The 27438-nt window shown below is 39.4% G+C and overlaps 1 protein-coding gene across 1 annotated transcript in view; it reads right to left on the minus strand.

Moving 5' to 3' along the window:
- The window catches only part of WASL (WASP like actin nucleation promoting factor), a gene marked incomplete at both ends in the record, with an annotated part of 48974 nt that overhangs the window by 11547 nt on the left and 9989 nt on the right, over positions 1 to 27438 (minus strand). Inside the window, 4 exons of the mRNA XM_079542661.1 lie at positions 4620 to 4643; positions 8798 to 8894; positions 9439 to 9525; positions 10732 to 10866. Coding sequence (XP_079398787.1) covers positions 4620 to 4643; positions 8798 to 8894; positions 9439 to 9525; positions 10732 to 10866 — 343 coding nt within the window. The remainder of the gene's footprint in view (positions 1 to 4619; positions 4644 to 8797; positions 8895 to 9438; positions 9526 to 10731; positions 10867 to 27438) is intronic.

Consider the following 27438-nt stretch of genomic DNA (forward strand, 5'->3'; position numbering starts at 1 on the left):
TTTCTTAAGCTAGAATTTAATTCCTGCAAAATTGGCAAATAAATTAATTCTAAATTAAAGGGTTTTCACACATGCATAGAACGCTTGAAATGAGGGATTAAGTTACAGCCATGCACTGTGCCAACATAACTACCATCGTCCCAGACAAGATTTGAAAAAGTGTATGCCACAAACAGCAATACTCAGTGTGCAATTCCCCTGGAAACACAGTACATGTTTTTATCTTTGCTTATTAAGCATAAGGTGGGAACATTGTCATCTTCAAAGGTATGACAGGAATGACAGAGCTATACAGGATTTCTTATTCTTTGATGGGTTTGTAAAATAATCGAAGTCTCAGATGAGAAACAAAACTCATGACAGCAAAAGCAACACCAGAAACAAAGTAAACAAACACTCAGCCAATTTTAACGTTCCAGTATTGTGTTACTTTTGGAATAACAGCATATAAACACCCCTACGGCATTTTCCACAGTTTTTTCTACAGAAGGTAACTTTTCTTACATAAGTGAGAATTAAACACTATGGGGCAATCTATTCCTTTTTCGTGTGTGTGTATGTTCATATATGTGTATATTCAAAGAAACCTACTAAAAGAATAAATAATCTCATTCTTCCACAGATGAAACCAAGCAAGTCTATCTAAGAGCAGTTTGGCCAGGGCCAGTTTGAAAAGCATACTCTGTGAGTCAGTACTGGTTAGCCAATCAATGAGAACAAGATTCACACATCCAGCTTTACTGGGCACGTGATAAAAAACACCCCACAGAGTTAAGAGAATCAGAACCTTAGTTTGATATTATTTTTTTGTAAGCGTGTTTTATATGGATTATTCAGAGTTATCCTAGGCATTCCAGAAAGACCAACAAGCTGCTTTCACAGCCTGAAAAGAGAAGCAGACAATATGACAGATAAATTATCTGACATTTGCAGCGTAACACTTCAAGGGGAAGCATCTAGTAATGGCCGGGCTACGAAACACAAACAGAAACAAGATACTGGGATAGACAAAACTCATTTTAAAGCATATGACTACTCCTACATTCCCCTGGCAGTCTTAGAGGACAAGTTTGTGAAATTGCATGTGAAATGCAGAACAAAATTTCTCTAATCTTTTCTGCTATGCAGAAATGCTTTGAGAGAGGCTCTGATGTAGCCAGCTGTCCTCTGACAGAATGCAAAACTACTAACTGACCACTCATATCTATGCACCACTTTGTTGTAAAAATGACACTTAAAGTTTGCACTAACTTGACCGACTGTTAAATATTATCAAGCCAGAACTTCACGTTAGGTTAAGTAAACCTGCAGGATAAACTGCAAAATTAGGGTTTAAATTTCATTTAAATTCAAAAAGAGAAAAAATACTGTAGGAGTTCATATTCACTTTATTTACAAATATCAAACCTTCTCCCTAAGACAATTATATTTGTAGTTTTTCAAAGGCTATACTGACATTCAAGAAGAAATACATACCCTTGCACTGAACACTGCTTGCCATTGTTTTATATCCTTTTCAACTCAGCCCTTGTTTAGCCCTTGAAAATGTACCTTCATCCATGTAAAACTCAAAACTAAATGGAACTGGTTCTGAATGGAACTGGTTCTAACAAGTGCAAAGCAGCATCCATTTGCAAAATGAAATTTTATTCAGCTGAGCTCAAATTAAGGATGGATACCGAATTCTTTGATATTAACATTCACACCAGAGATCACAGTAAATTCCTCTAGATTAAAGTTATTCTTACCATCAAGCTTAGACCTTAGATTCCCACGAGGGATAAAAGAACTCTGGAAAGAAATGTCTTCTTCTAGAACTGCCATATTTATATCCAGCAAAATTTTCCCCATCAAAACACATGCACTTTCCCCGTCAGGTGTAGACAGCTCAATAAGTGAAGATGAGAGAGACATATAGAGCTCATCATTAGGAAGTACTTGACAGTACAGTGGCCTCAGGCATCCAATGACATCAGCATCTGTGACATCTTCAGAGGGGGTTCCAGAAAATGTGGTACAGAACATTTTGAAATAGAATGTCTAAGGAAATTCTTCTGATTTCAGAACCTCTCTGGACATCTGTCTCAGACTACAGACAGCTCTACAATAAATGCAAACTACTTAACAGCTGAAACAAAATTTTTCCACACGGTTCTTAAAGATCCTCTCAAAACCTGATCTCTGACAAATGCTTATTTCATCCAGAACTTCACTGTGAGGTTGGTTCAACCACAGTAAGTCCTCTTTATTTGCAAGAAGAGACCTAGTTATAACAAATGAGTAGAACATAAATCCCAGGAAATTACAGGCTAATACATTTTACATAACTCTTAATGCCAATTTGATTTTAATCCTGCAATTCTAAAAAAAAAAAAAAAAAAAAAAGTCTTAAATCTGTACCATTGAAAACGTCATACAAAAAATAGAAGTGTTTTTCTGGGCAACTCCCCATTTATTTCAACATATGCAGAACATCCAGGCAAAAAAGCACCATGAGAATAAAATTCCCCGCAGCACTTCAAAGCATGGATTATAGGAGCACATAAATGTGACTGTTCTTTTTTTGTTCAGTTTTAACTGATATATTCATACTGATATATAGAACAAAAGCAGACTCCTCAATTTTTTTTCCCCTAGTAGTATTTCACTGCATATGGAGAATAAAAGAAAAAACATCTGCCCTTATAACAGATGGGCTTTTTTTCCCACCCCTCCAGTTATACGTGGATAGTACATATCTCTGTAACCTGGTCCAAATGCTGAAACGTAGGCCAGAACCAACTGAGGCTATGACCTGTGCCCTCAGCATGTCTCACCCGATGCTACAGAGGCCATGAACACCAAGTGAAGTGCCAGCACAGAAGCCTGGCATTAGAGCACTTCACAGCATCAGAAAAGGAAGGTAGGCAGATCATAAAACAGCAGAGGATGTCCCAGCAAGAACATTCTACTAAAACACTGAGAGCTTTGAATAGTGATTAGAAACCTGAAACACCAAGCAAACTTGTGAATATTCTGTGTCTTTCAAAAAATATTCAGGATAAACAGGGAAGATCAATGAATGCAACTGAATTTTTTATTCAAAAACATTTATTCAAAAACCAGCAAAGGTCTGACTGGATGAATTATTGAGACTGTTTTAGGCATGGAGTTTTTACAAGTTTAGTTTCCTTTATTCCAATCACCACCAGAAAATAAACTGCTTGCATTGCTGATGGTCAGCTTTTAGAGTAGAGACTCCAAGGCTAAATTTGCTGTGGTAGGTGGAACTATATCATCACCATCACTGTTTTTCTTCCTTTATGCTGCTATCAGGAAAGAACTTTTTAGGTGAGAGAAAACAGATGTTGCTCAAGACAGTGAACAATTAAAACATTCCTATAGCTCAGAGTAGCTATTAGATAATCACTGGTTGGTATTAGTACAATTGTTTCAGAACTAAGAAGCCAGTCTTTGTTGAATGCAGGGACACACACACACAAAAAAATGCCTGGACTAAACTGATTACTGACTGAAATTCCTCAGAATGTAATATGTATGAAAAAGGCATGTTCATTCTTTGAGAAGTATTCTGCACAAGGGATATACAGGACACCTGTAGTTCCCATAAGGATTAGTTCAGGATTATCTATTTTGGTGACTGACTGAGGTGTTTAGATGTCTCAGTTAGAACAAATCCAAGACTGGAATCACAGAAAATCCCAAGTTGGAAGAGACACATAAGGATCACTGATTCACCTCCTGGCTCCACACAGGACCACCCAAAAATCAGATCTCCTCAGGCAGTACAGGGTTCTGGGTCCCTACATGGTTAGTTGGTGATATCCCTGCTCAAACAGTAACCTATCAGGCACTAGTTGAAATACTATGGGAGAAATCTCTTTTTAGTTTCAGGCTGGAAGCATAATTAGATCAAAGACTCCAATATTAATTGATGAGCATCTCTCTCTTGCTCTTAAGAAAAGATGGTAAAATTTTGGGATCGCACCAATACATTCTTTTTACTTCTGTAAATTTCATCAGGATGTCCTGAAAAATCTGTTTCTTCATGTCAGTGAAATGCAAGGCAAATACATTCAAATATTCTACTCATAATCATTCTCATGGAAAAAAGATCAGCATTTACAAGCATACGACATATTACCAGAAGGCTATGTTATAAGGTCAGTCAGAATCAGCAGTTAAAATTTTATAGATATTTTATGAAAACTGTCATGACCATGCCTACCTTTAGAAAAAACAGCCTACCTTTTAATTTCAGCTAAGTTTTGTATAGTTACCCTTCACAGGTATGTTTTGAAGGCTAAGCAGCAAATGAAAGGTACAAAGCCTTCTTCACAGCTTCAGCTGAAGGGCCTCTGTCCTATTCACAGAAAATCATAACCCTCTCCAAAAACATTGTTTACAAACGCCAGCTAAAAAGCCACAAATCTTCCAACTACAACTAAACAAACACCAAAGAACAGAAACAAAACAAATATAGTAACCTCCAGAATATGAGTTTACTGCTTCTGCTACCACATGACTATCCTGAACAAGTCCAAAACAAAGCTACATACAAGCCATAATTGACAGTAGCAGGAAAAATTAAAATGCAGTGGTTCGTGCAAAAAACTTACCATTGGGTGGATCTCGTCTTTTTTCTGTTGAAAAAGAAAAAGAGTTATTATTCATAGATATCACAACAGAAATACATTCTAGACTTGGCTTTCCCTTGACACTTTCAGTGATCCTAAACCTATAAACATCTTTAAAGCCTACCTGTTGAACAGTTGGAAAAACACGTTAAGCATTAGAGACCTGTAAAAACCCATTTTAGATCATGTGTGTTGATGTGAAGTAGGAAATAGCCACTGAGTTTGTTCCATATACTTTGACTCCAAACTAAGGTGAAGTATTCAAAAAGAAGCTGTTTTGGTACAACCCAGCAAAGTTAAGATTTTTTTTTCTTTAAAGTGTTATGCTTTATGATTTTCACTTTATTTGCTTTATGTGGAAATACAATGAACATTCTGATACAGTAAAGTTCTTCCACAAAAGCACCTGTACTTCACAATTATTTTTGTTAGCATGAAGACACTAGGACACAGAGGAGCAAAACACTTCCCCTGTTACTGAAAAGTAACAACATGGAACACAACTCAGATATCCTTACACTGATATTTTATTCACAAAGCCACACCATTTCAAAGACCATGAAGAATTTGGCTTGACAATTTAAGATGTATTTGTAGGCATTTCATACCTCAGTGCTCTCAGCCTGTAACAGTAAATTCTTCTTTGAAGGAGCCTTCCCTCACTTAGTATTCATTTCTATCCACTTCAAACAGGATTTACCAATCCTGCAATCTTTCTTCAAAGCAGTCTAGAGCAAAAACTAGTACACAGCTGAACAAAACCAGTACACAGCTGCACATACACTATTTGTGTACCTACACAGACATTCAGAAGACTTTTGACAGTTTATCACCTCATCTCGTCAAAAACCACGGCTCTATATGGAAAACACTACATTCCTTTCAGGTCTTGAATCTAGTAGGGCCTCCCCTAAGAGCTTAAAATGAATTTGTAACAGATTCCACTTCACAAGTTTCAGAAAAACTGCTAACCCATAGTGTTTTCCAGACACATTCTCTTCTTTGAATATTCAGGCTAAGAAAACTCTTTTGTTGGAATTTGAAAAAGCCTGCTTAACTTCTGGAGCCTAATCACAGTCCTATCCAAGAAGTATCAACAGCAGAAAAGGAAAGCACAGGATTGATGGCAGGTCATTTAGCAAAGAATGGGAAACTGGCAAAAGCAGTAGGCATTGTTGAGTGGCTTTGCGCCAAATCATGGTAACTATTATAGTTTTCATGAGGAGAAAGAGCTCAAGAGATAAAACACTGGAGAACAAAACAACACATTTTAAACACTTCCTGCAATTTTTGCTGGGTACAGATAAGAATAATTGTGGCCAAAAGACACTGGATTTGTTTTTCTGCTGTTTCCACTGCAGACTAGAAATAACAGCTCCTCTTCCGAAATGCTGGTAACCTGACAAGAGGTCTGACTGAAGATGGAAATATCTACTGATCAACTTCACCAGCTGCCCATGTAAAAAGTAAAAGTAAAAAGTAAAAACTTGTTTGCATTCAGTATTCAGCTCGAAGTGCACTAGGAGGGGCATCAGGAGCTAAAAGCTTGTTGGAGAAGCAGATGCTTTCAGAAGGCTGGAAGAAGCTCCAAGCCATGAGCTACAAGCTTGTAAAAGTTAGACAAAAATTGAAACCTGCTTTTGAAAGGCATTTAGCAATCAGGCAAAGTTCTCTCAGTACGTGGAGAGGATATTTGTGTGTTTACATACGTTAGCATTCAGAAGGCAAGATGATAAACATAAAATTAATGGTATTAACATTAACGTATACCAGAAGTATGAATGTACTGTGCTCGCAGAGTGGAGAAACATTGCTCACCCTGCTATTCGGGGTCTGCTGAAGTAGTAAATGGAGATACTCATTTAAGTAAGTATACTAGAGAAATTAACTAATTATTCTAATTTCTTCCTAATCTAAGGCTAAGAACTTGATTTAATTTTAATCAGAATTTAACTAGATGAAAATCAGCCTGATATTAAGAAGATGAGGATCTTGCATAAAGAATTCTTTCTCTGCCCTTTCTCCCTCATTCTACCCCTCTATAGAATATTTAGTATTTGTAAAGTCTTACACATTCTACTTGAACCCATATTTTCACCTCTAGAGCTCCAGATACACTGACTCAGGAGTTCCTGTATACCGGAACACATTTCATTCCAAGAGAGGAAGAGCAGAATACTGCTGCCTTTTCTTACAGCTGTTTGATGACCTTTGGTACAGTTGTGTCAGCATACAGACACAGCTCTCCTGAGGCAGAATTGCTCTTCTTGTTACCTTCCAATAACATGAGCTTTCCATAAGACTCCTAGAAATTCTCCTAGCAGCCTGTTGAGCCATTCAGGGCTTGCAAAGTGATGCCACAGAGTACTTATTTCACTAGAAAGCATGTCAGGTGTCACTACTACGAAATGACACATTTTGGAAGGAATGGGAGTAAAAATCCCACTAAACAGGAAAAAAAAAAAGTTAGAAAGCCAAATTACTACCTCAGCTTTAGAAGTTACAATGTGTTAGATACATGCACACAATTTATATCTAATAAAAATAATTTATATGAAAATGTGCACAGCCTAAATAATGTATGTTATACATATTATCTATTTTTATATAGGAATTTAGATAAAACTAAATGCATACACACACTCCATCAACAAATCAGTTTTGATTCGGGCAAATGCAAAGCCTGTTATTACATAAGCACAACCAGATATCGTCCAATCAATGACAAATACACAACTCCATCTGGTGGCTTAACAAAAAAATCAGCTGTTATATATATATATATTTAAATTAAAGTTGTTTTCAAGTTATAAGCTTTTGGGGATAAAGTTATTTACCTTTAAGAAACACTAAAGAGTGCAAGGAGTAAACTCATCCTATGGCATGAACTTGAGCACACAAGCCAATACTACTCGCTCAAAGATGAAACAAGAAAATCTCCACGCAGAACCTCTTGTGAACAGGAGGTTTGCTTGAACCACTGTTCTCAAACAAACTTTGCTGTAGCCAAGAATGCAAATATGTATTTGCCTTCTTCCAAGTCACAGTGCACTGCAGTGCTGTGTTTTAGAAGTGTAATTGCATGAAATTTCAAGAACAGGAGATGCAAGCTAATACAAGATTACTTTTACTCCAGTAATGTCACACACTAATGCCACTTCTTCAAAAATCCTTGTAAACATATTCTAAGCAGAGATGGTCTTAAACAAGCCAACCAAGGTTTGGAAAAAATGCTCTGTGCTTGAGCCACTTCACCTGAATGAAATACTTGCAAGGATGCTACTTCAAGGGATTCCTACCTTTACAAAAGTCTATGCTACACTGCTAGCACAATTCAATCCCAAAATAGACAACAGAAAAGTATCTTGTAGCTGAGACATGCTACAGCTTATTGCAAGCCTGATCCCATCCATGTGCATCAAACCTGTGTTTTTTTTATCACCTCACTCTTCATGGTCATATGAACGTCAGACAAGCAAGTTGTTTATGAGTTCAATGGAAAACGACCAAGAGAAGATCTGGAGGAAGCCTGAGCTCCCTATGAAACACTGATTATGTTCCTGAGGCATTCCTGAAACTGGCAAAATGCACACTGTGCTTCTGACTGCTAAGGACAATTTAGGTACATTGTGTCTTATCAAGATTATTAGTTTTGAATAAAAGATATTTTTCTACTGAGTGCTGGACCAATGCCAATAATTCATTCACATGGACTACGGAACATACCAGATGGTAAAAATCTTTGTTACAACCCACTTGGGCTGAATTTAAACAAATTCAGCGCAAACAGCCCAGAGCTAAAGTAAGGTTTAGTCAAATGTGAAAACAGCTTACGGGAAGATTTCTTGTTTTCCCACTGATAGGTTATTTACCCTTTCTGTTTCTTTCTGCTCTGTATGTTCAAACACCACATTCTTCGAGCCCCAGCTTACTAGGAAACTTACAGCAAGAGGAGCATCAAGCTATTTCAGAAAAGATATTTGTGCACAACAGAGATGAATTATACTTTTGTAACACAATTACTTCTAAATATAAATAAATATAAATACAAATATAAATGTCAGGAAAACCTTCCAGCCATTTTCAGACACAAATAATTTCTCACCTCCCCTCAGAAAAACAGAAACAGTCCCAAATTTAAGATTAATCTGAATATTTACCAGATTTTCTCTGCCGTCGTCCAAGTAAATCTGTTACTGTTTTGCGGAATAGTTTCGCCTCTTCTTCATTAGCAAAGTTAAGACCAACTTGACATGTCTAAAAAAAAAAAAAAAAAAAAAAAAAAAAATACATCCCCCCACCCATGACTAAGAAAGTGTTACAAAGACTTTCTTCTTACATGTTTTCTTACACTTCTGAAGATATAATCAGAAAAAAAAAAAATCACCATTGTAAGTCTGGAAGAACACAGCTCAGCGTGAAACATTCTAAACTAAGAAAGTCAGCCTCCCAGTCAGATTTCTACAGCTCATACTCTAACAAATTTGAGGAAAATCCTGTAGCTTGAAATCAAACTTGAAGGAAGGAAAATTTATTTGATCATCGTAAATATCACCTAAGTCAAAACAATTTCACTATTAATGGGAGTTGAAATAAAACAGAAATGTAAAAGGTACTTCTTTAATGGATTGATTTTTCTAGCTGAAATCCAAAGTTCTTCCGATAAGTAAGTATAAAAGGACAAGTGATACAGCACTTAAATAATTTACAGAATGAAATGGAAATCTTGATTATATTATTAGAAGCTACCATTCAAATAAAAGGCATTCTAAGGTAGGTATTCAAAGATGCTGAGACTCACATCTCCAGCGAAGGTATGAAAATATCCTCTAGGACTATTATATACAAAGTTATTGTACAGCTCCTGCTCCCACAATAATTTTCCATCCTGGAAAAAAAATAGGCAAAACAACGTAAGTTTGAAACACTTGGAGACAAACTGTAGTTTAGCTTTTTTCATAATAGAACCTATCAAGAGTTTGAAGCTGCATATTGTTAAGCATTTGCCATTTACCCAAGAGTGAACTCAGTCCAAGTATATTGGAACATGTGGAGAAATTAGACTATTTCATCATTCTCCCTTCTGTTCTAATTCTTCCATATTTTAAAAAACATACTTGAAGTTCCATAATCCTGCAATAGTTATACTGGTAGCATTAGTACTGACCAGTGATAGCAGTGAAATAGTGTTAACAGGAGTAAAAACAAAGGAGACCTCCACCAGCGTTACCTTTTCAAGATTGACCTGAAAAACACTGAATTTCAAGGGAGCAAAAACCTCACTTTCAGATCTTCTAGATATTTAAATGGAATTATGGCTTAGCACCCAAGTAACAGGTTTCTCACCAAGTCTAATAAATTGACCAAATCACAAATGCAACTGCCAATTGGCTTTCCTGAATGACTTCAGAGAGTAGATGCTGACAGGTACTGAGCTGCTCTTAGCTAAAGAAGGAATGGGAAGTCAGTAGGATATTTTTTACAGTGTTATTATTTTATTAAGGAAATGCATCTTGGAACACGTAAGCTCCTAACTCCCATTGTCCTGACAGAAATAATAGAATAGGACAGAGGTCTCCATATGAAACTACATATTGTGGGAAATTATATTAAATAAATATATTTACTCTGAAGTTTTCATATGCACAAACATGTTAACCATAAAAAAAAAGATTCTTGTTTTCATCCCTACAGAACACAGCATCTTTTTTTTTTTTTACTACAAGCCAAAGTACTAATACCTGCTAAAATTATCGCAGCTAACTGTATCAGTGACACTGTGAATTTTCACTAGTCTCAGAAATCTTAGCAGAGAACTACTTCTGCAAGCTATAAGAAAATTGTATCTGATCTTTATTTGATCTGTAAGAGATCAAATATCTGTATTATGAAATATCTATGAAATAATATCTATGAAATAATTCAAATTCAGAATATAAGAAAGCTGTGAAGCCTATTAGTAAGCAGTCAGTGCTCTGCTCACAACAGCCATTTATCTGAGGATTTCTGTACAAGAGTGCAACTGCAATCACCTAAAATCATTCAATTCAAAATGGAGAACGAATAGAACAAAGTCTGAAAAGAAAAAACTTACCTTAATGTCATATATTCTGATAAAATATGACCTCTGAGGATTGTCCTTTACAAGGCAAGCTACACCACAGCATTTCTTTGACCACATGGCATTGCGATCTGCTGCATATATTTGAACAACAGCTGAAGACATCGTCTAGAAAAGAAAACAAGTGATTATTTCTAAAGTAAAAACCACAGATTTTACATTTCACCTTTTAGCAAAGCAATTTTTAACTTTGTTCCTCATTCTAGGCAGCAACTGTGATGATTTTCCTGGTAATAAGACAGGCAAGTTACAATGAACCCAAACTATGTCTGTGCTGTTCCCTCTCCCCTCCAAGATTTAGGTGGCTTAGAAATCTAATGGAACATTTTGTCCTTGATCATAAAAATCAGTAAAAAAAATGTGCCTGTAAGAGACAGAACACAAACTATGGCTGTCACACAGAAGTCCTACTGTGCTACTAAATTTTTCTGTTCAGTACTTCGAACTGAATAGAATGCAATATTCAAGCTGGAACTACAAATTCCAATGCCTGGAAACACTCCTAGGTATTGGAATGCAACTGTTTATATTGCTTAATTGTTAAAATGGTCTCTGGCATGGTTCCGGCCTATGCCAACAAGCATCCTAACATTCTTGGACGTGATCTGAGAATGCGTAAGGACGCAAATCTTTCCCAGCTGGCAACGTGAAATAACCCCATTTTTAAATTGAGAGACTTTATTAAGAGACTAAGATTATTCTACACCAGATTCCTTCAGTGCCTGGGAATGTTCCTGAACTTACTTTCTAGCACTTACATAACTTGTATTATACTGTTATAGGGTTAGGAGGGAATGAAAATTAGTTCTCTAAATCTGTTCTCTAAAGAACAGTATTTATTCTGTAGCCAGTTCTCACCAAAAAGGATGAGAAATTAATGCCTCTGTAATGCTACAGAGGCCAGAGGCTATCCAACCCAGAATCTACATTCTAACAGTAGCAGAGGGCTACAGTACACCACTATACAAGGGGAATGTACTCTCATAGTAAGGCAGGCTGAAGCTCAAAGCCCTCCTCAACCAGTATGCTTTCCCTTAATGAATTTCTCATCACTCTTTGAATCCATGTGAATTTCTGGACACTGCAATGGTGTATAGGACTGTAATTCACTGTTCACTTCTGTACTTTGTGAAGAACCAGCTCCTTTGATTTAAAAAGATCACCACCTGCTTGTTTTAGTTGACTGTCCCTTCTAGTTCTAATACCAGGAGACAGTGCTAGTGTTCCTTAGTTGACTCTTCATGCTGTGAATACTTTTCTAACTATTCTCTCATAGCGTTTACTTCACTGTTTTTATAGAATTAATATTAAATTAATATTAAATATTAATAAATATTAAACGACAAAAAATTCATAACAGAAAAATCAATCTCTACTCTTATTACTCTTGACTTTCACATGCATCCTAATACATACATTCTTCTTAGAGTAGGGATGAGTCTTACAATGTATGTAACTATACCTAGTTTCTTAATTTGTTCAACAAAATATCACAGTAATTGCCTCCTATTTTCCCTGAAAATCAAAGTGTTTTATTTCTTTTTCAACTAAGGGACAGTAAGATGATGTTTTCATGCATCCATTTCAGTTCCCAGAACTTTCCTGGAAGATGGTATCTGGTCTGAATCATATAATTGCCAAGATTGGAAAAGACCTTCAAGATCATCCACATACAACCAATATTTCCCTCTAAACCATGTCCCTTTGCACACCATCTAAATGTTTCTTGAACACCTCCAAGGATGGTGACTCCCCCATCTATCTGAGCAGCCCATTCCAGCACCTGACCATTCTTTCAGAGAATATTTTCCTAATATCCACCTTGAGTAACAGGCTCCATATTAGGTTTTCCTTAACTCCTCTGGAAAACTAATCACTTTTCAGTCACCTCTTTGGGTGTAAAGCAAGGCTTATTGCCCCTAGAGCATACAGAGTAATATAAATTAATCTTGACTTGCCAGGTGAGGAAAAAGGAAACTTGAATTAGCCGTGATACTGCACCAAGCCAGTATGACGGCAGATGTTGCAGGTGTAACAGATGTTACTTTTACCTTATATTGCAACTGACAAAGGCTTCACTTTGGGCACAGCTGGCAAGATTTTGTTCAGATCCAACAGCCTTTTCTCCCATTTCCAAAATTTCATCTAATTTCTTAATTAATAGTGTTGGAGGCTCAAAAGAACAAGAAGGAGTGAAAGCTGGTTGATTTACAGCCGCGATCAAGAAGGCATCACATTCCATCAAAGGAATTATCCCAATGCCCCTACAAGAAGCATTCTCAAACCTCCCAAACAAATGTGACTCCACTAGCCTCCTCCCAACAAGACTATCTGGGGAAATAGGTGGCTTCAGCAGCAATTTATGCACCCTGAATTCAAAGTGCAGAAGAACAATCTGTTTCAGAAAAGGGTTCATGACATTTTCATTCTGTCCATCTGGCAGCAAAGGCACCAACTGGATTATCTCAGCAAACCCACCAAGATCTGTGTATAAAGCCTTGAATCAGCAAGCTCCTGTTAACACAGACAGGGTATTACCCTAAAACACTGTCTTCTCATTCTGCACAATCATAATGGGTTTAATTTACACATGAAAACTCTAGTAGAGCTTAATTTGCAAGTTAGAGAACAATTTCACTCAATCTAACCAAGGTGTTCTTTCAGGGCCTACCAAGTCTAGAGCTCAATTACATTTAAACTTAACCAAAATTAGTGTTGTGCAAATTCCTAATGTTGATGGACTGCAATGAGGTTTTCACATGTTAGAACGCAGTCATGAATTCCATTATTACAATTTTTTTTTTTTAATTAAATGAATAATAAAGCAAAAAACAAAAGCTGCATTTTAGGTAGTAAGAAGATGACAAAATCCACTTCATTTTACTTCAGTCCCTACTCTTCTACCCATTGATACTCATTGTAAATCCAAGCCTTACAAATTGGTTATTTTTCAATTTTAACTGCAGAACTGCAGCATTTGTAAATATTTATGCAAATACTACAATTTAAACATTCAACAACATTTTCTGAATTCACATTCAATGCCCGTTGAAGCCAATTAATATATATAGCTTGGTTTTGCACACCACTCTTGAAGATAATGTTGCATTTTAAAGCATAGGTTCTTTAAAGCTGTACATAACTATTTCTTCACAGTAAGTCATGCCACTGACTTCACAGGTAGAATCGAATGGATCCTCAAAGTAATTAATACTGCATTTTTTTTCCTGAGTTTCAGTAAGCATCTGTTACTTAATACCCAAAGTTACTACTCTATTTTTAGTAGAAAGACCCTGAAGCTAATATTACTGCTGTGCTCAACACTTCTGGTGAGAACTGTCTTTTTTATATACCTACACACTTGGAAAAGGTGCACAGGAAACAAGAAGTTAGCTGACCAACTGAACGCACAAGAGAAGACTCAACCTTCTTTGGTTCCCTTTACTCATCCCACAGGCAACACTCTGCAGGAGGACATGCCATTGATTCCAGAGAGCTGTCACACCCCAACAACTAATTAGCTCTGAAGCAGTGAGCCTGGCGGTGTCAGCTGTACACTGGGTGTCTTTGTGGCAGAGCTAGACTCACCCCTGGACACGCAGCAGGATACGCGGCACCTGCACAAGGCTCGTGAAAGCACCTGCTGCCTGCAAAAGATGGCCACAACTAGTCACTGCACACCTGCAGAATGTGATCACACCAGCCACTGAGGGCTTCCAGCTGGGCAACAGCTATCTGTGCGCTTTGATCAGCTTCTGGTATGAACACTTGCTGCAGCAGCCTGTCAAATTAATGACTCAGAGTAACTCAGTGTGTCTCAAAAACTGTAAAGCAAGCCAACAGCCAGCGGCACATCAGATAACAAGACAGAACCATCACGCTAGGTAGCTCTTCAGAATCCCCTGTCGAGGTAACAATCTCCAAGTCTTCACGTACAGCTAACAACTGTTCGTGCTGCTCAAATCAAAGAATCACAGGGAAACTTTGGTTTGCCTGTGACCTCTGTAAGTCTTCCAGTCCAGCCTCCGGCTCACAGCAAGGGTAATTACAGAGCCTCAAGTTGTTCAAGGTCTTGTCCAGTTAAGCTTGAAGTTAATTATCTCTGGGGGAGCTTATTCCAGCACTCAATCACTCCCATTTTAGTGCCTGAAAAAATGCAACTAACTATAACGTATTATTCTAATGATTCAGTGCTGTTGTGTTACATGCTGATGATACTACTGAAAACATTGGTTTTCAGACTTAAGATTTTTCTTATAAAAGTGAAGACCCATGTATAACGAAGTAATTAAATCCCATATGACAGATTTGCTTTTCTTAGCTCCCATTCCCAGCTCCTGGAAGTATCTTGCAAATAAAACTGAAAGATAATCTTACCCTATAATGCAAGAATAAAACTGGCTGTGGTTTGTTTCCAAGCACAGTAACTTCTTGGAAAAGAGTGCTGGTGTGACGCCCTTAGCTTCCTCAGGAGGCTAATCAAAAGACTTCCAGCTCAAGTCATAGGGCACACAACTTGCTGCTTTAGTATTTCCATGAGAAGTACTATAGCGAACTTTGCAATTCAGACATAGCTACCCAATCCTGTAAGAATAGAAATGTTTGGATTCCTCCCCGCCAGTAAAATAGGTATCTGGAGAAGTCATCCTGATCAATAACACTACTGGTGAGCAGGTACTGAAGCCAGCATTTTAAGACCTACTTTGGTGGCAATCCCTACTACACCTAAACCAACACACTGAAGCCTGACCAGGTCATGCCAGATGCTCCCATGTCACTCATTTCTTCTTTGATGCCAGATCAGTGAGGTAGTAAACAAGTGCTCTAGGAGCAAACTGAATAAGAATAAAGATATGCTGCTATTCTGTGCCCTTAACACAGTGGGAAGTGACAGGCTTCCCCAGATGGCAGTGTTCCAGAGATGCGCTAAGTCAAGTACCACTTCAAAGTGGAAAATGCTTAGTGAGGTGTAACTTCAGTCTTGACCACAGCAAGGACAGGAAGCTTCACTAGTGAGGAAATTGCTACTAGCCAAGTACTATTCAAGTCTCACTAAGAGTCATGAAAGAGAAAGAAGTAGAAGCCAGAATGTAGGGTAGCTAATTACAAGAAATCAGACTAATCTACAGAAAATTTGGCAATTAGATAGAACTCAGTGGTTGACATTTCTTTCCCCAGGATACAAGTACTTTGCAGGAAAAAAATCAATCTGAAACACTGCTTGAGATCTTAGATTACCTCAAAAATGTAATGGTTAAGCGATTACACATTTAAATGTCAACACCTTAATAAGCTCATGTTATTCAAAGTGAACAAAACTGGAGTTAGACAGTGATAATACCTTCGTGTTGATCAGTAATTAGCTCATCTCTAGCGACAGAAATAGCTGGAGCTTCCAGAAGCATTATGCTCCACATGGCTCACGCGTTATTTCGTCACTCTTAACACAAAGTATAAACAACACCTGCTGCATGAAGTGGCTGTTGGAACCTCCTTCCTTCTCAACGGAAGGCCTTTGGTGCCACACAGGACACAGTTCTGCTGGTACCCCCTGGCAGTTCCACTTGTTTTAAGAGAAAATGTGGCTGTTTTCTTGGCACCATGGATGTCCCCTGCCATATGAGATCTGTGTGTTCCCTTCGTGCTAGGAAGAGCTGATATCCCACTTCCAGGGTGAATGCACTCATCACTGAGTAATCCTACAGACAGCATGCTCTGCAAACTCCTCCAACTACTCTTTTAAATGAACTGAATGAGCCCCTCTATTGAGATGATCTCTAATTAGGCCACTTAGATGACATGCAAGTATGTAATTTCTACATTGTCAGTAGGAGAGGCAATTGCTACACAGGACAAAAATACTTCCTGGCTCTTCTACAAAAACTCTAACAACTTGACCTCAGCTAAGTTCAGAAAGAAGCCCGCTGTGTTTATCAGCCCTGGACAGCATGCGATCCACTCCTCAAGCATATGGGACTACTAGGATGGCTTAGGTCTACTTCAGGCAGCACAAGATGTTGAGGTCTCCAAAATTTGGGGTTGTCTGCAATACTCACAATGGGCAGCTGCAACTTACTTCTGCATTTTTTATAAACAGGATGATGGAACAAGTAAAACAGATGCAGTCTGACTACTTTTTTAATCTATCCCTTAACAACCATGAGTCAGGCTACTTAAGGTTCCTACACCTCACAGAATAACTGTGTGTGATATTGCCTTGACAGTCCACACAAGACTTTTCCATAGATAAAAATACCTTTCAATACCTCTACCATATTTTGACTATGAAATTAAATTTTAGTAAAGTAGATTTATGCAACTCCAAGACTGGCTTAGAATCTTAGAGGCAGGTTGTCTCCTGCAGCTTCACAAATGCATCTTGCACTTGACAACATTCACTCAATGGGGATTTGGATACTACGTTCTGAGCAATCTGAGTAAAAGGCAATCATTTAAACTTTCAAAGCTATTAGAGCTTGTAAAAACACATTTAAAGAAAGACTTATAAACTTATTTCTGAAGGCAATTGTTTATTGCCAAAAGTTAACTTCAGATGCTACAGACATGATTTTATACCCTTTTCCCATAGAAATGAATACAGAATTTCTGGAGTTTGCCAGCAGATCCTTCACTTGTAATACTTGGTCAGCCAGTAATAACTCAGTTTTCTGAGCATCTTCAAGCCCCATGCATTTCCAGCACTTCCCAGACCCCCTGAGTTCAGTCAGAGCCAGCCGGTGACTTCCCATACACTCACTGTCCAGTTGTGGGTTGCAGGAGACCAACACTCAAGCTGTGGGTAAGCAACGTAGCATACAAAGCCAAAGAAAACAGAAGAAGAAAAAAAAAAGAAAAAAAAAAGATGCTTTTACCAGACACAATAGAGATACTTTTTATATCCTACAAATTAGGTTCAAGCAGCACATGCAAGATTTCAGCCTTCCAGAGGCATGACATAACCACAACCACACCGCACCCGCCGGCCCATCTCAGCTGAGCAGCTGATGGACCAGATGACGTACAGCCTGGAGTTCCAGCGCTGAGCCACCACAGCACTGATGCTTCCTGTTTGCCTGCACAGCCTTATTGCTGGCTTACTCAGCTGCGGCCTGCATCTCAACTCCACTGAAACCTTGGCCTGTCAGCAAGCAGCAGGCACTCAACAAAACAGTTATTTGTGTTCTGTTGTCAAAACTGTGCTTTCAGTTATTTTCAGAACAAATGAAAGCATGAGACCTTTCACCAATTGGTCCCTGTATTACTGCTCACTGCAGAAGGCAGACATTTACCTTTCAGTTTTGGTTCTCTAGACAACTAAACAGCAAGGCCATAGTCCAAATTCAGGGAAATTTTAAGATTAAACATTTAAGTCTACCTTTTGAGACACTTTAAATTAACAAAGACTTCCAAGACTATATTGATCCTTACACAAATAAAACATTGCACAGATATGTACAAAAAATGTTTCATACTCCTGCACAGAAATTGCAAGTTGGCTTTATAAGCTCAAGGCAAGAATCAAGCGTTTCAAACAATCCATGACAGCCAAGTGTAGCTCAAACCCATTTTGCCCTGTACTACAGCCTATCCAGCTATGAAGTAAACCAGCTCAAAGCCAACATTTTCTTCTCTGCTTCCAGCTACTGCGCTCATGCACTCACATCCTCTTTCTTCAGCACTCACCAACAATTCCATTTCTAAATAATAACATTTTTCCAGATGATGCACACACAGTTTTGTATTAATGCAGGCTCCCAGGAGATCCTCACACCTACTTAGAAAATATGTCAATGCCTTCAAGGGAGAGTTAGAATTCCAGCCTTTATTCATAAAAAGGAAAATGGGCAGCTTTAAAAAAAATGTTAGATCTACTGAAGTTCTTTAAATACACACTCAATGGTACATGCATCATCCCTTCCATGAAGAAGAGTCTTCAAAGCAACAGCTGTGTTAACTGAAGAATGGATGCAGAACATGCCTTAGAATCTCCTGAATTATCCTAGCTCAGGAATGCTAACTTATGAGCCCTTGAAAACTTTCTTTAACATCTACTAAATGTAATGTTCTTGCTTAGATTTAAAAAAAAGAAGAAAAAAAAAAAAGAAGCTTGCTTTGCAGAATAAGATTCAGGTAAACTCTCCTTATGACCTTTACAACTGAAGGCAGAACAAGTACCTGTTTGAGGTGCTTAGAGAACACAAACAAAACAGTTTAAATTGTAAAATAAAGTCTCTTACATAAGAAAACCACTTAATGCTACATGGAACAAAGAACTCCCTTCAAAATAGGAACAAATTTGAGAAAAGGCTATTAAAAGTAAAACCTCTTTGAATAATAGCCAGCAACTGCTCTTGCAACTGGGTATACACAACTGGAGTCCTGCCCCCTAAAACACACACATTCCACTTAATATAAGGGTAGACAGAGATGCAACTCCCCTTCCACTTTCCTCATGGCACAAAAATATGTTTTAGTTGCTCCTTCAGCAGTCCACATTTCAACAGAACAGTTACGATAATACAGGTCAGACAAGGAAACTCAACCGTGCAATAGTGCATAGATTTCTTTTTTTTTTTTTTTTACACCAATAATCATAGAACGGTTTGGGTTGGAAGGGGAGTTTAAGATCATCTAGTTCCAGCCCTCTGCTATAGGCAGGGACACCTCCCTCTAGACCAGGTTGCTCAAAGCCCACTCAAGCCTGGCCTTGAATGCTTCCAGGGAAGGGGCATCCACAGCCTCACTGAGCAACCTGTTCCAGTGTCTCACCACCCTCACAGTAAATAATTTCTTTCTAATATCTAATCTAAATCTACCCTCTTTCAGTTTACAGCCATTTCCCCTCATGCTGTCACTAAGTGCCCTTATAAAAAGTTCCCTTCCCAGCTTTCCTGTAGGCCCCTTCAGGTACTGGAAGACTGCTATAAGGTCTCCTTGGAGCCTTCTCTTCTCCAGGCTGAAGAGCCCCAGCTCTTTCATCCTGTCCTTGCAGGGCAGGCATTCAGCCCTCTGATCATCTTCGTGGTCCTCCTCTGGACCTGCTTCAACAGCTCCGTGTCCTTCTTTTATTAAGGGCTCCAGAACAGGGCACAATACTCCAGGTCTCATAAGAGCACAGAGGGACAGAATCACCTCCCTCAACCAGCTGGTCAGACTTCTCTTGATGCAAACAAGGATACAGCTGGCCTCCTGGGCTGCAAGCGCAAGCTGCCAACTCATGTTGAATCTTTCATAAGCCAGTACTCCCAAACCCTTCTCCTCAGGGCTGCTCTCAAGCCATTCTCTACCCAACCTGCATCTGCGCGTGAGATTGTCTCAACCCACATGCAGGACTTTGCATTTGGCCTTGCTGAATTTCATGAGGTCGGCATGAGTCCAATGGTAAAATTACTATAAAGACATTATTCCCACTTCAGAGTCTTCAAAAGTAGGTATGCTACTAGGAAGAAAAAAAAGCATGAAGATTGAATGTTTGCAGGATGCCTAGCCAAATTTGAAGCTGCATCCGGGGATACAATGCTAAAGTCTCTTTCACATAGAGGACGTGCCTAACTATGAAAGCATCCAATAATCATCTGGGAGAACATCTATTTTAATTTTAGCTTTTCCAATAGCCAGTACTGTGACATTTGTCTTCATTTCTCCCCTGTGCTTCATTTTACTGTCGTATTATGGAAGAGATGGTGACCTCCACCTCTGTAGGGTGCACTAAGAGCTACTGATGAAGAAAACAGCATTATGCTGCCAGGTAAAAATCCATTACTTGGGGTGAGGAGCAGGGAAGGCAGCTACATTATCTCATTTGCTAATAGCAAGGGTTAAAACAGTTTAATACTAGTACTGTGGAACTTCTCTCCACAGTCTGCGAATATCAATTATTATTTGAACATCAATTACTATCTGATAGGCTGTTCACTGTTTTAGAAAGCCTCAGATATGCTATAACCATGAAGGAAATGGAGATATCCTTCCACCGTACAGGATACTCTTGATTAAAATGACATATATTACAGCTAACAGTTACAACTGTCATTACTTAAAAGGGTTTCTTCTTCACAGGTTCAAAGCACTGCATTTGCCAATGCATCATGAAGTACAAAATTAGTTTGAATTGACTTGAATGAAAACAAATTCTAATAGTTTGGAATTAGTTATCACAAAATAGTAGTCGCATATGGCCAATTTTACACAAACCTCATCCTGAATGCAAATCATCTATTTCCACCTATTTCTAGTCAGTCGCCTGATAGCAGCAGTTTCAAAAGCTGAGCAGACTAATTCCAATACAGCTGTTCAATACAAGTAATCATTTTCTCCATACACATAGGTTCTTCCTCTTAAGAAAGAGTGCTGCATGAAACGTACAGGGATATTTTAGCTTGGATTTGGGCATTACTATTAATACCTCCTAGAAACTGCATTAAGAGCTTAATCTCAGCCATCTGCTATAGTATGGGCTCTGCAGCTGAAGATTTTCTTTGCAATTCTCACCACTAGTATTATAAACCCTAAATTTCTACCATGTAAGAAAGGCCCCCCTGCACAATTTGCACTTCTGCTACGGGTTCCCTTTGGACCACCTAAATGAACAGAATGAAGGTAACAGCTGAGTGTAGTTTATTGACTGAAAAAACTTAGGGAAAGATAAACTGCTGACCTTGCAATATTCAATTTTCAAGGCAGGGGACAAATGGATGGAAGTGACCTCTGCCAAGTCAGGACTTCAAAAAAAACAGCTGCAAATAGAAACCTGCTGACCATGGAGTTGACAATTTCCTATCTAAACTTGCTACCTACTATCCAAAAATAAATGCACAGATGACTGCTGAATGGGAAAGCTCCTTCTCAGAAGCTTCAACTCTTCCTCTGCCCAGATCCCAAGAGTATTCCTCTGGGTGCCAGATGTACTTCTCAGGCGCCTGCTCTGCCCTGCGCGGCAAAACCAGAACAGCATTCTGTTCTGACATCTACTCATTTACAACTAATGAGATATGCTTATTCATACAACAGCAGGATGGATTTCTCCTTTGCAACTCAACAATTCTCCTTCAAAGAAATCCACCAATTCCCAGTTTAAATCCATAGGAGAGGGCAGCAGTACAGCTTCACACAGAGCAGCTACATTTAGCAACTATAGGCAGAATAGAGGAATAGAGGCAGTGATATTGTGATTTTTATCCTTAAGTACTCATGTTTGACTGGGCCAGAACTCCATAAAAACTGAGGATAATTTTCCCTACAGTAATGTTGCTTCCCCATTCTTAAGTATAACTTGTAAACGTTGTTCAGCAGCAGTAACAAACTAAGTCACATATTAGAACTATGTACCTGTCTGAATTGATAATCCAAACAATTTTACTCTACCTAAAATGTGAGGTAAGTAGTGCTGCATGTTGCATGAGAAGCAAAGTTTACAAGAATGACAATCACTATTAAATTAGATCGATACGAGAGTTTGTGGATTCTAAAGTTACCAACACAATTTACATTAAAACAGTCGTTTAAGACATTTTGAAAAATCTTGGGGTAGAAAATCTACTTTGAAGAACATTTAGAAAAAAAAAAAAAAAACATTAGTAGGACTGAGACTGACCATTAGCCTTCTTAGTGAGCATATTCTGAATTAATGAAATACAGCCAGTTGAAACAAAAGAATGTTTTAATTAAAAAGATCTTAACACAGCTTTGCTTTTGATCCTAACGAAAAAGAAATTCTGAGACAACCAGTCTGTATAGCAGTGTTAGGCCAGTCAGCCAGTACCACCAATGCAATCAAGCATCAGATTGGAAGTGCTACATACTTCAGTTTCTGAACTATTTTTTCCACAAGTCTTTCCGCCTGTTCTGGGATCACTGACAATAAGGTGAAGCTGCACAACATCACTTGCTCTTGCTGCCTCAAACAACTGGCAACAGCTTTTCTGTCAGGTCAAACATTTGCCACTTTTCTGAAAGCCTCCATTCATGCAATAACTTACAGTGCTTTTATGATAGCATAAAGACAGTGCAGTGCAACGATATGGCTGCTAACAATAAAAATGTTCATTAATACAAGTTGTAACCAATTAACAGAAAAAAAAAAAAGGTTACTAATGACAGGGACTTTTCTCCAGAAGTATAACATATTTTGAAATGCAATAATCCTTCAGTATCGCACTGATACAACTTAAGATCCAGAGACTAACAGCAGCTCCCCGTGCCAGAGCTGACACTGGATTGCCAGTTTTTACATTAATATTCCTTTCCTTTGTGTTCAACTAACTACATCAGTGGCTCTCAGTACTTGAACAGCCACAATCTGTTAGCACAGAAACAGAATGCTCTTGATATTTATGAAAAATAACATCAGCCTCAGGAGTACACAGTTTTGAGAATATCAAATAATCAGCTTGTTTCAAGATAGAGCTCAAAAATTTTGGGAACCTACCCAAAATATTTGGTATAGGCATAGAAATAGGATCTCCCTTGCAGTTTGCTAGAGGAAATAATTACAAGAGTGGTTCCTACATATTATCAGTGCATTAAGAAGTTGCTAGAGGTTCAGAATTACAAACTGCAGATTATGTTTGTCAGAAATACTGTAGTAAAAACACTGACCTTCCTATAAAAAGCTGGCAATGGGACTATGCCAGCAAAAGGGCTAGAGTTTAACAAAATTTGAGGGGGAAAAACCCTCCTTTCTTGCTAGACCAAATTCTATCCTGGGCAGATAGGCTACTGATAGGAGATGAAGCAGATTCACACAATGAACTGGAGCCAAGTTCGCTAACAAATGTGTCCTGTAGAACAGCTTTGTTAACCAAAGGTGCATCCTTCAGAAGGCTTCTGCCACCCACAGCGAGATGTGCAATGTTAACACAGAACTTCAGAGCTCTACAGAGCTGATCTGGAACACAGGCTGCTACCTCTGTTGATCCCCACGCACAAGCCTCTGCTCTGCAACAGACATTTTGCAGACATCTCTGAAGAATTCCAGAGTCAGTGACATGTCAGCTACTTCACTTTCGGACCTGAGTACTCAAACAGCACACACACCATGCTGCACTTCAACAAAGTATTCAATGCATTTGACATGAGAAACAGCTTTGATGATACACAGCAAGCAGTCTCATTTATGGCTGGTCTGTTTATTAGGTTCAAGCCAACTACAGAATACCTTTTGCTATTTCAGACCTGCATCTGTGTCTGCCTGTATGCAGTGACTATGGAGAAATTATTTCTAGTGAGATGCAACAATGGCGTTGTACCAATACCTGCACATTTAATTTCTACAGCAATTATTGCAGCCAGAATTGACACGCAAGTCAGCACTGTAACATAAAGACAAAAAGCATTCAGCTTCTAAATGATGGGTTATTGCCTCCCTTGCACTCTGAAGCAAAGATGGCCTGCTGCTGCAGAACTGCCTGTACAGCACCAAGCATCACCAGGGATCTGGTGCCTGCCAGCACGTACATAACAGCAAGCACTGGGTTGGGGATGGGGGAGGGAAGTGAGGGGAGAGAAGGAAAGAGCAACCACAGGAATCACAGGACAGTAGAGAAAAACTACCAGCTTCAAGTATTTAGGTGCTTCAACTTTAAGTTACCTAACATCAGACCTACTGGATATAGAAGCCATACACACATTCACAACCCTGTCAGAACCAAAAGATTAAGGTGGAACACAAAAACAGAAAGCATGCAATGATTTAGCTGTCATGAACAATGCTACTTCCTTCCCTAGCACAGTCTCTGGATCTCAAGTAGAGAATAAGTTCCAGAAAACTGCAGGAACTCTTTAAAATGCAGCCACAATAGAGATTTCAAGAGACCTCAGTACAGATCTCCAGAGTCTCTGAAGACACATGGAACTTTCCTCTTGAATTACTTATAACTATATATATCAGAAAATCATGGAATGGATTAGGTTGGAGGGGACCTTAAAGACTTAGTTCCAACTTCCCTGCCATAAGAAGAGCTGCCAACCACTACATCAAGCTGCCCAGGATCCCATCCAACCTGGCCTGAAATGCCTCCAAAGATGGGGCACACACAACCTCCCCGGGCAGCCTGTTCCAGCCTCACCATGATTCGAGCACAAAATTTCTTCCTCATCTAAGTTTTCCCTGCTTCAGTTTAAAGCCCTTCCCCCTTCCTCTCCTGCCGTCAGCCTGTGTAAAGACTTGGTCTGCCTTTTGCTTATAAGCTTCCTTCAAGTACTGGAAGGCCACAATGAGGTCCCCCAGAGCCTACTCTTCTCTAAGCTGAACAAGCCCAGCTCCCTCAATCTACCCTCATGGTGCTCCAGCCCTCTGATCACTTCTGTGACTCTCTTCTGGACCCACTACAACTGCTCTGCATCCCTCCTGTACTAGGGGCCCTAGGCTTGGACACAGTACTCAAAGGGCAGAGCAGAGGGGAACCTTTCTCACCCTGCTGGCCACCCTTCCTTTGATGCAACCCAGCATACTCTCGACCTTCCAGGTTTCAGAACACATTGGTAGCTCACATCCAGCTTTTCATTCACCAGGACCTCCAAGTGCTTCTCTGCAGGGCTGCTCATAAGTTCTTCTCCCATCCTGTACTCATACCTGGCATTGCCCTGATCCTTCTGTTGTGTCAAGAGCAAACTTTCTGAGGGTACGCTCAATCCCACTGTCTACATTATTGACAACAATGTTGAAGAGCACCAGTTTCAAGACAGATCCCTGGGGGACACAACTCATGACTAGCCTCCCCTTGGACATACAGCTGATGACAACAACCCTTTTGCTATGACCATCCAAGTACAACCTTCGAATTCATATCTCTCCAATTTAGAGATAAGGATGTGGCATGGGACCACTTCAAAGGCCTTGCACAAACTGAGGCAAACAACATCATTTGTCCTTCCTTTGTTCACCAATGTCGTCGCTCCACTATAGGCCACCAGCCTGCTCAGGCACAACCTGCCCTTGGTGAAGCTGTGTTGGTTGTCTCTGATCACCTCCTCATCTTGCATGTGTCTAACCATCTTTTCCAGTAGGATCCGCCCTATGATCTTCCCAGGCACGGATGTGAGGCTCACCAACCTGTTGTTCCCTGACTGAAGATGAAGATCAAGGTAAAGAACTCATTAAGCATTTCATTTTCACGTCTGGCGAGACCAGTTCTCCCTTTTCATTTATCAGAGGGGGTGTACTCTCCTTTGCCTCTTAGATCTCTTCTGTCCACTGTATCTTAAGAATCCCTTCCTGTTGTTTTTCACATCCCTCCCCAAATTCAATTCCATCTGCACCTTGGCTTTCCTGAGTCCAACCCTTCACATCCACATAGCACCTCTATATTCTTCCCAGGAAACCCACCCCCGGTTCCACTGCTTATACTTACCCTTCTTTTCCCCCACCTGATCAGCCATGCTGATTTGCTGCCTCATCTGCCTGATTTCTTATTCTAGGGGATGGAGAACACTTTACTCTCAGAAAGGCATCTTTAAAATGCTGCCAGCCCTGTTCTGCTCCACTGTCTCTAAGGACAGTTTTCCAGAGGATCTCATCCAACAACTCCTTAAACAGCCTGAAGTTCTGACTCCACTCTTTGCCAGGCCTGTGTTCCTCAAGATCACAAACTCAAGCACAACACGGTTGCTGCAGCCCAGGCTGCCACTTTTACAATCTCTTTGGCTTTGGTAAGCTCCGGGTCCAGTAATGCTTCAACTCTGATGGGTCTGTCCAATACCCAAATCAGAAATTTGTCACCAGTTGACTCAAAGAGTCTCCTGAACTGCTTGCATCTCACCATTTTGTTTTCCTAGCAGATATCTGGGTGGTTGAAACCCCCCATCAGGATGAAAGCCTGCGAGCGTGACGACTGTGTCATGGTTTCCAATTTCTCCAGCTATTGGTTTAGAGGTACTTCAACTGTTTTTTTCAGATGCTTTACTTTCTTGGAGAAGTCCTCCCAAAAACCTTTGGAAGAAATCTGAGGTTTCTCTCCACTGCTTCCTAGAGTGACAGTGAAACTCATCTGAAACAACCCCTTCTTCCATGAAATCTAATTTAAAGCCCCGAAAAGAAATTTTTGGGAATGTTTCCTTGATAAGCCTGTGCTCTGTAATCAAGAAGTACATTGAAAAAGTACAGTGAAATGCAGCAGCCCTTCCGGTCATCCCTGCTGTACCTAGTGTAGTCTACAGAACAGCTACAAGTTAGACAGATCTTGTTACAAGAAGCAAAATATTTATTTTTTTCCTCCCTGAAATCAGAGAACAGGATCAGGAGCCTTATGACCTTGTGTTCACAGTATGTCCGATGCACTTGATAGTCTAGCTACAGCAGTTGGTTGCTACATGCAAGGCAAGCTTTCACCTGCTGGAAACTTCCAGCCACCTGCATTTTCTCAGGTTTCTAAAAGCAGTTTCAGAGAGCAAAGAGAAGATTGAATTTTGTTGCTCACAGAACTCTGACTTGATGTCAAAGCAGGACAGTTACGAGAGCAGCAGAGCTGGCCATTACAATACAATGCTAATAGAAGTGCTAGAACTGACATGACATTAAATTCTCCTGATCGCCACTGCTTTTGCCTCCTGGTGGCTTCTGGAGTTTGCACCAACTAGGATCAGAGATACTTTCTGGACCTGATGGCAGATGGTAGAGAAAAATTCACCTCTGTACAGATGAACTCCCGCTACTCCCAACACAATGCAAATTGGGCACAGATT

This window comes from Tetrao urogallus (genome assembly GCF_951394365.1).
Source record: "Tetrao urogallus genome assembly, chromosome: 1".
Lineage (NCBI taxonomy): Eukaryota > Metazoa > Chordata > Aves > Galliformes > Phasianidae > Tetrao > Tetrao urogallus.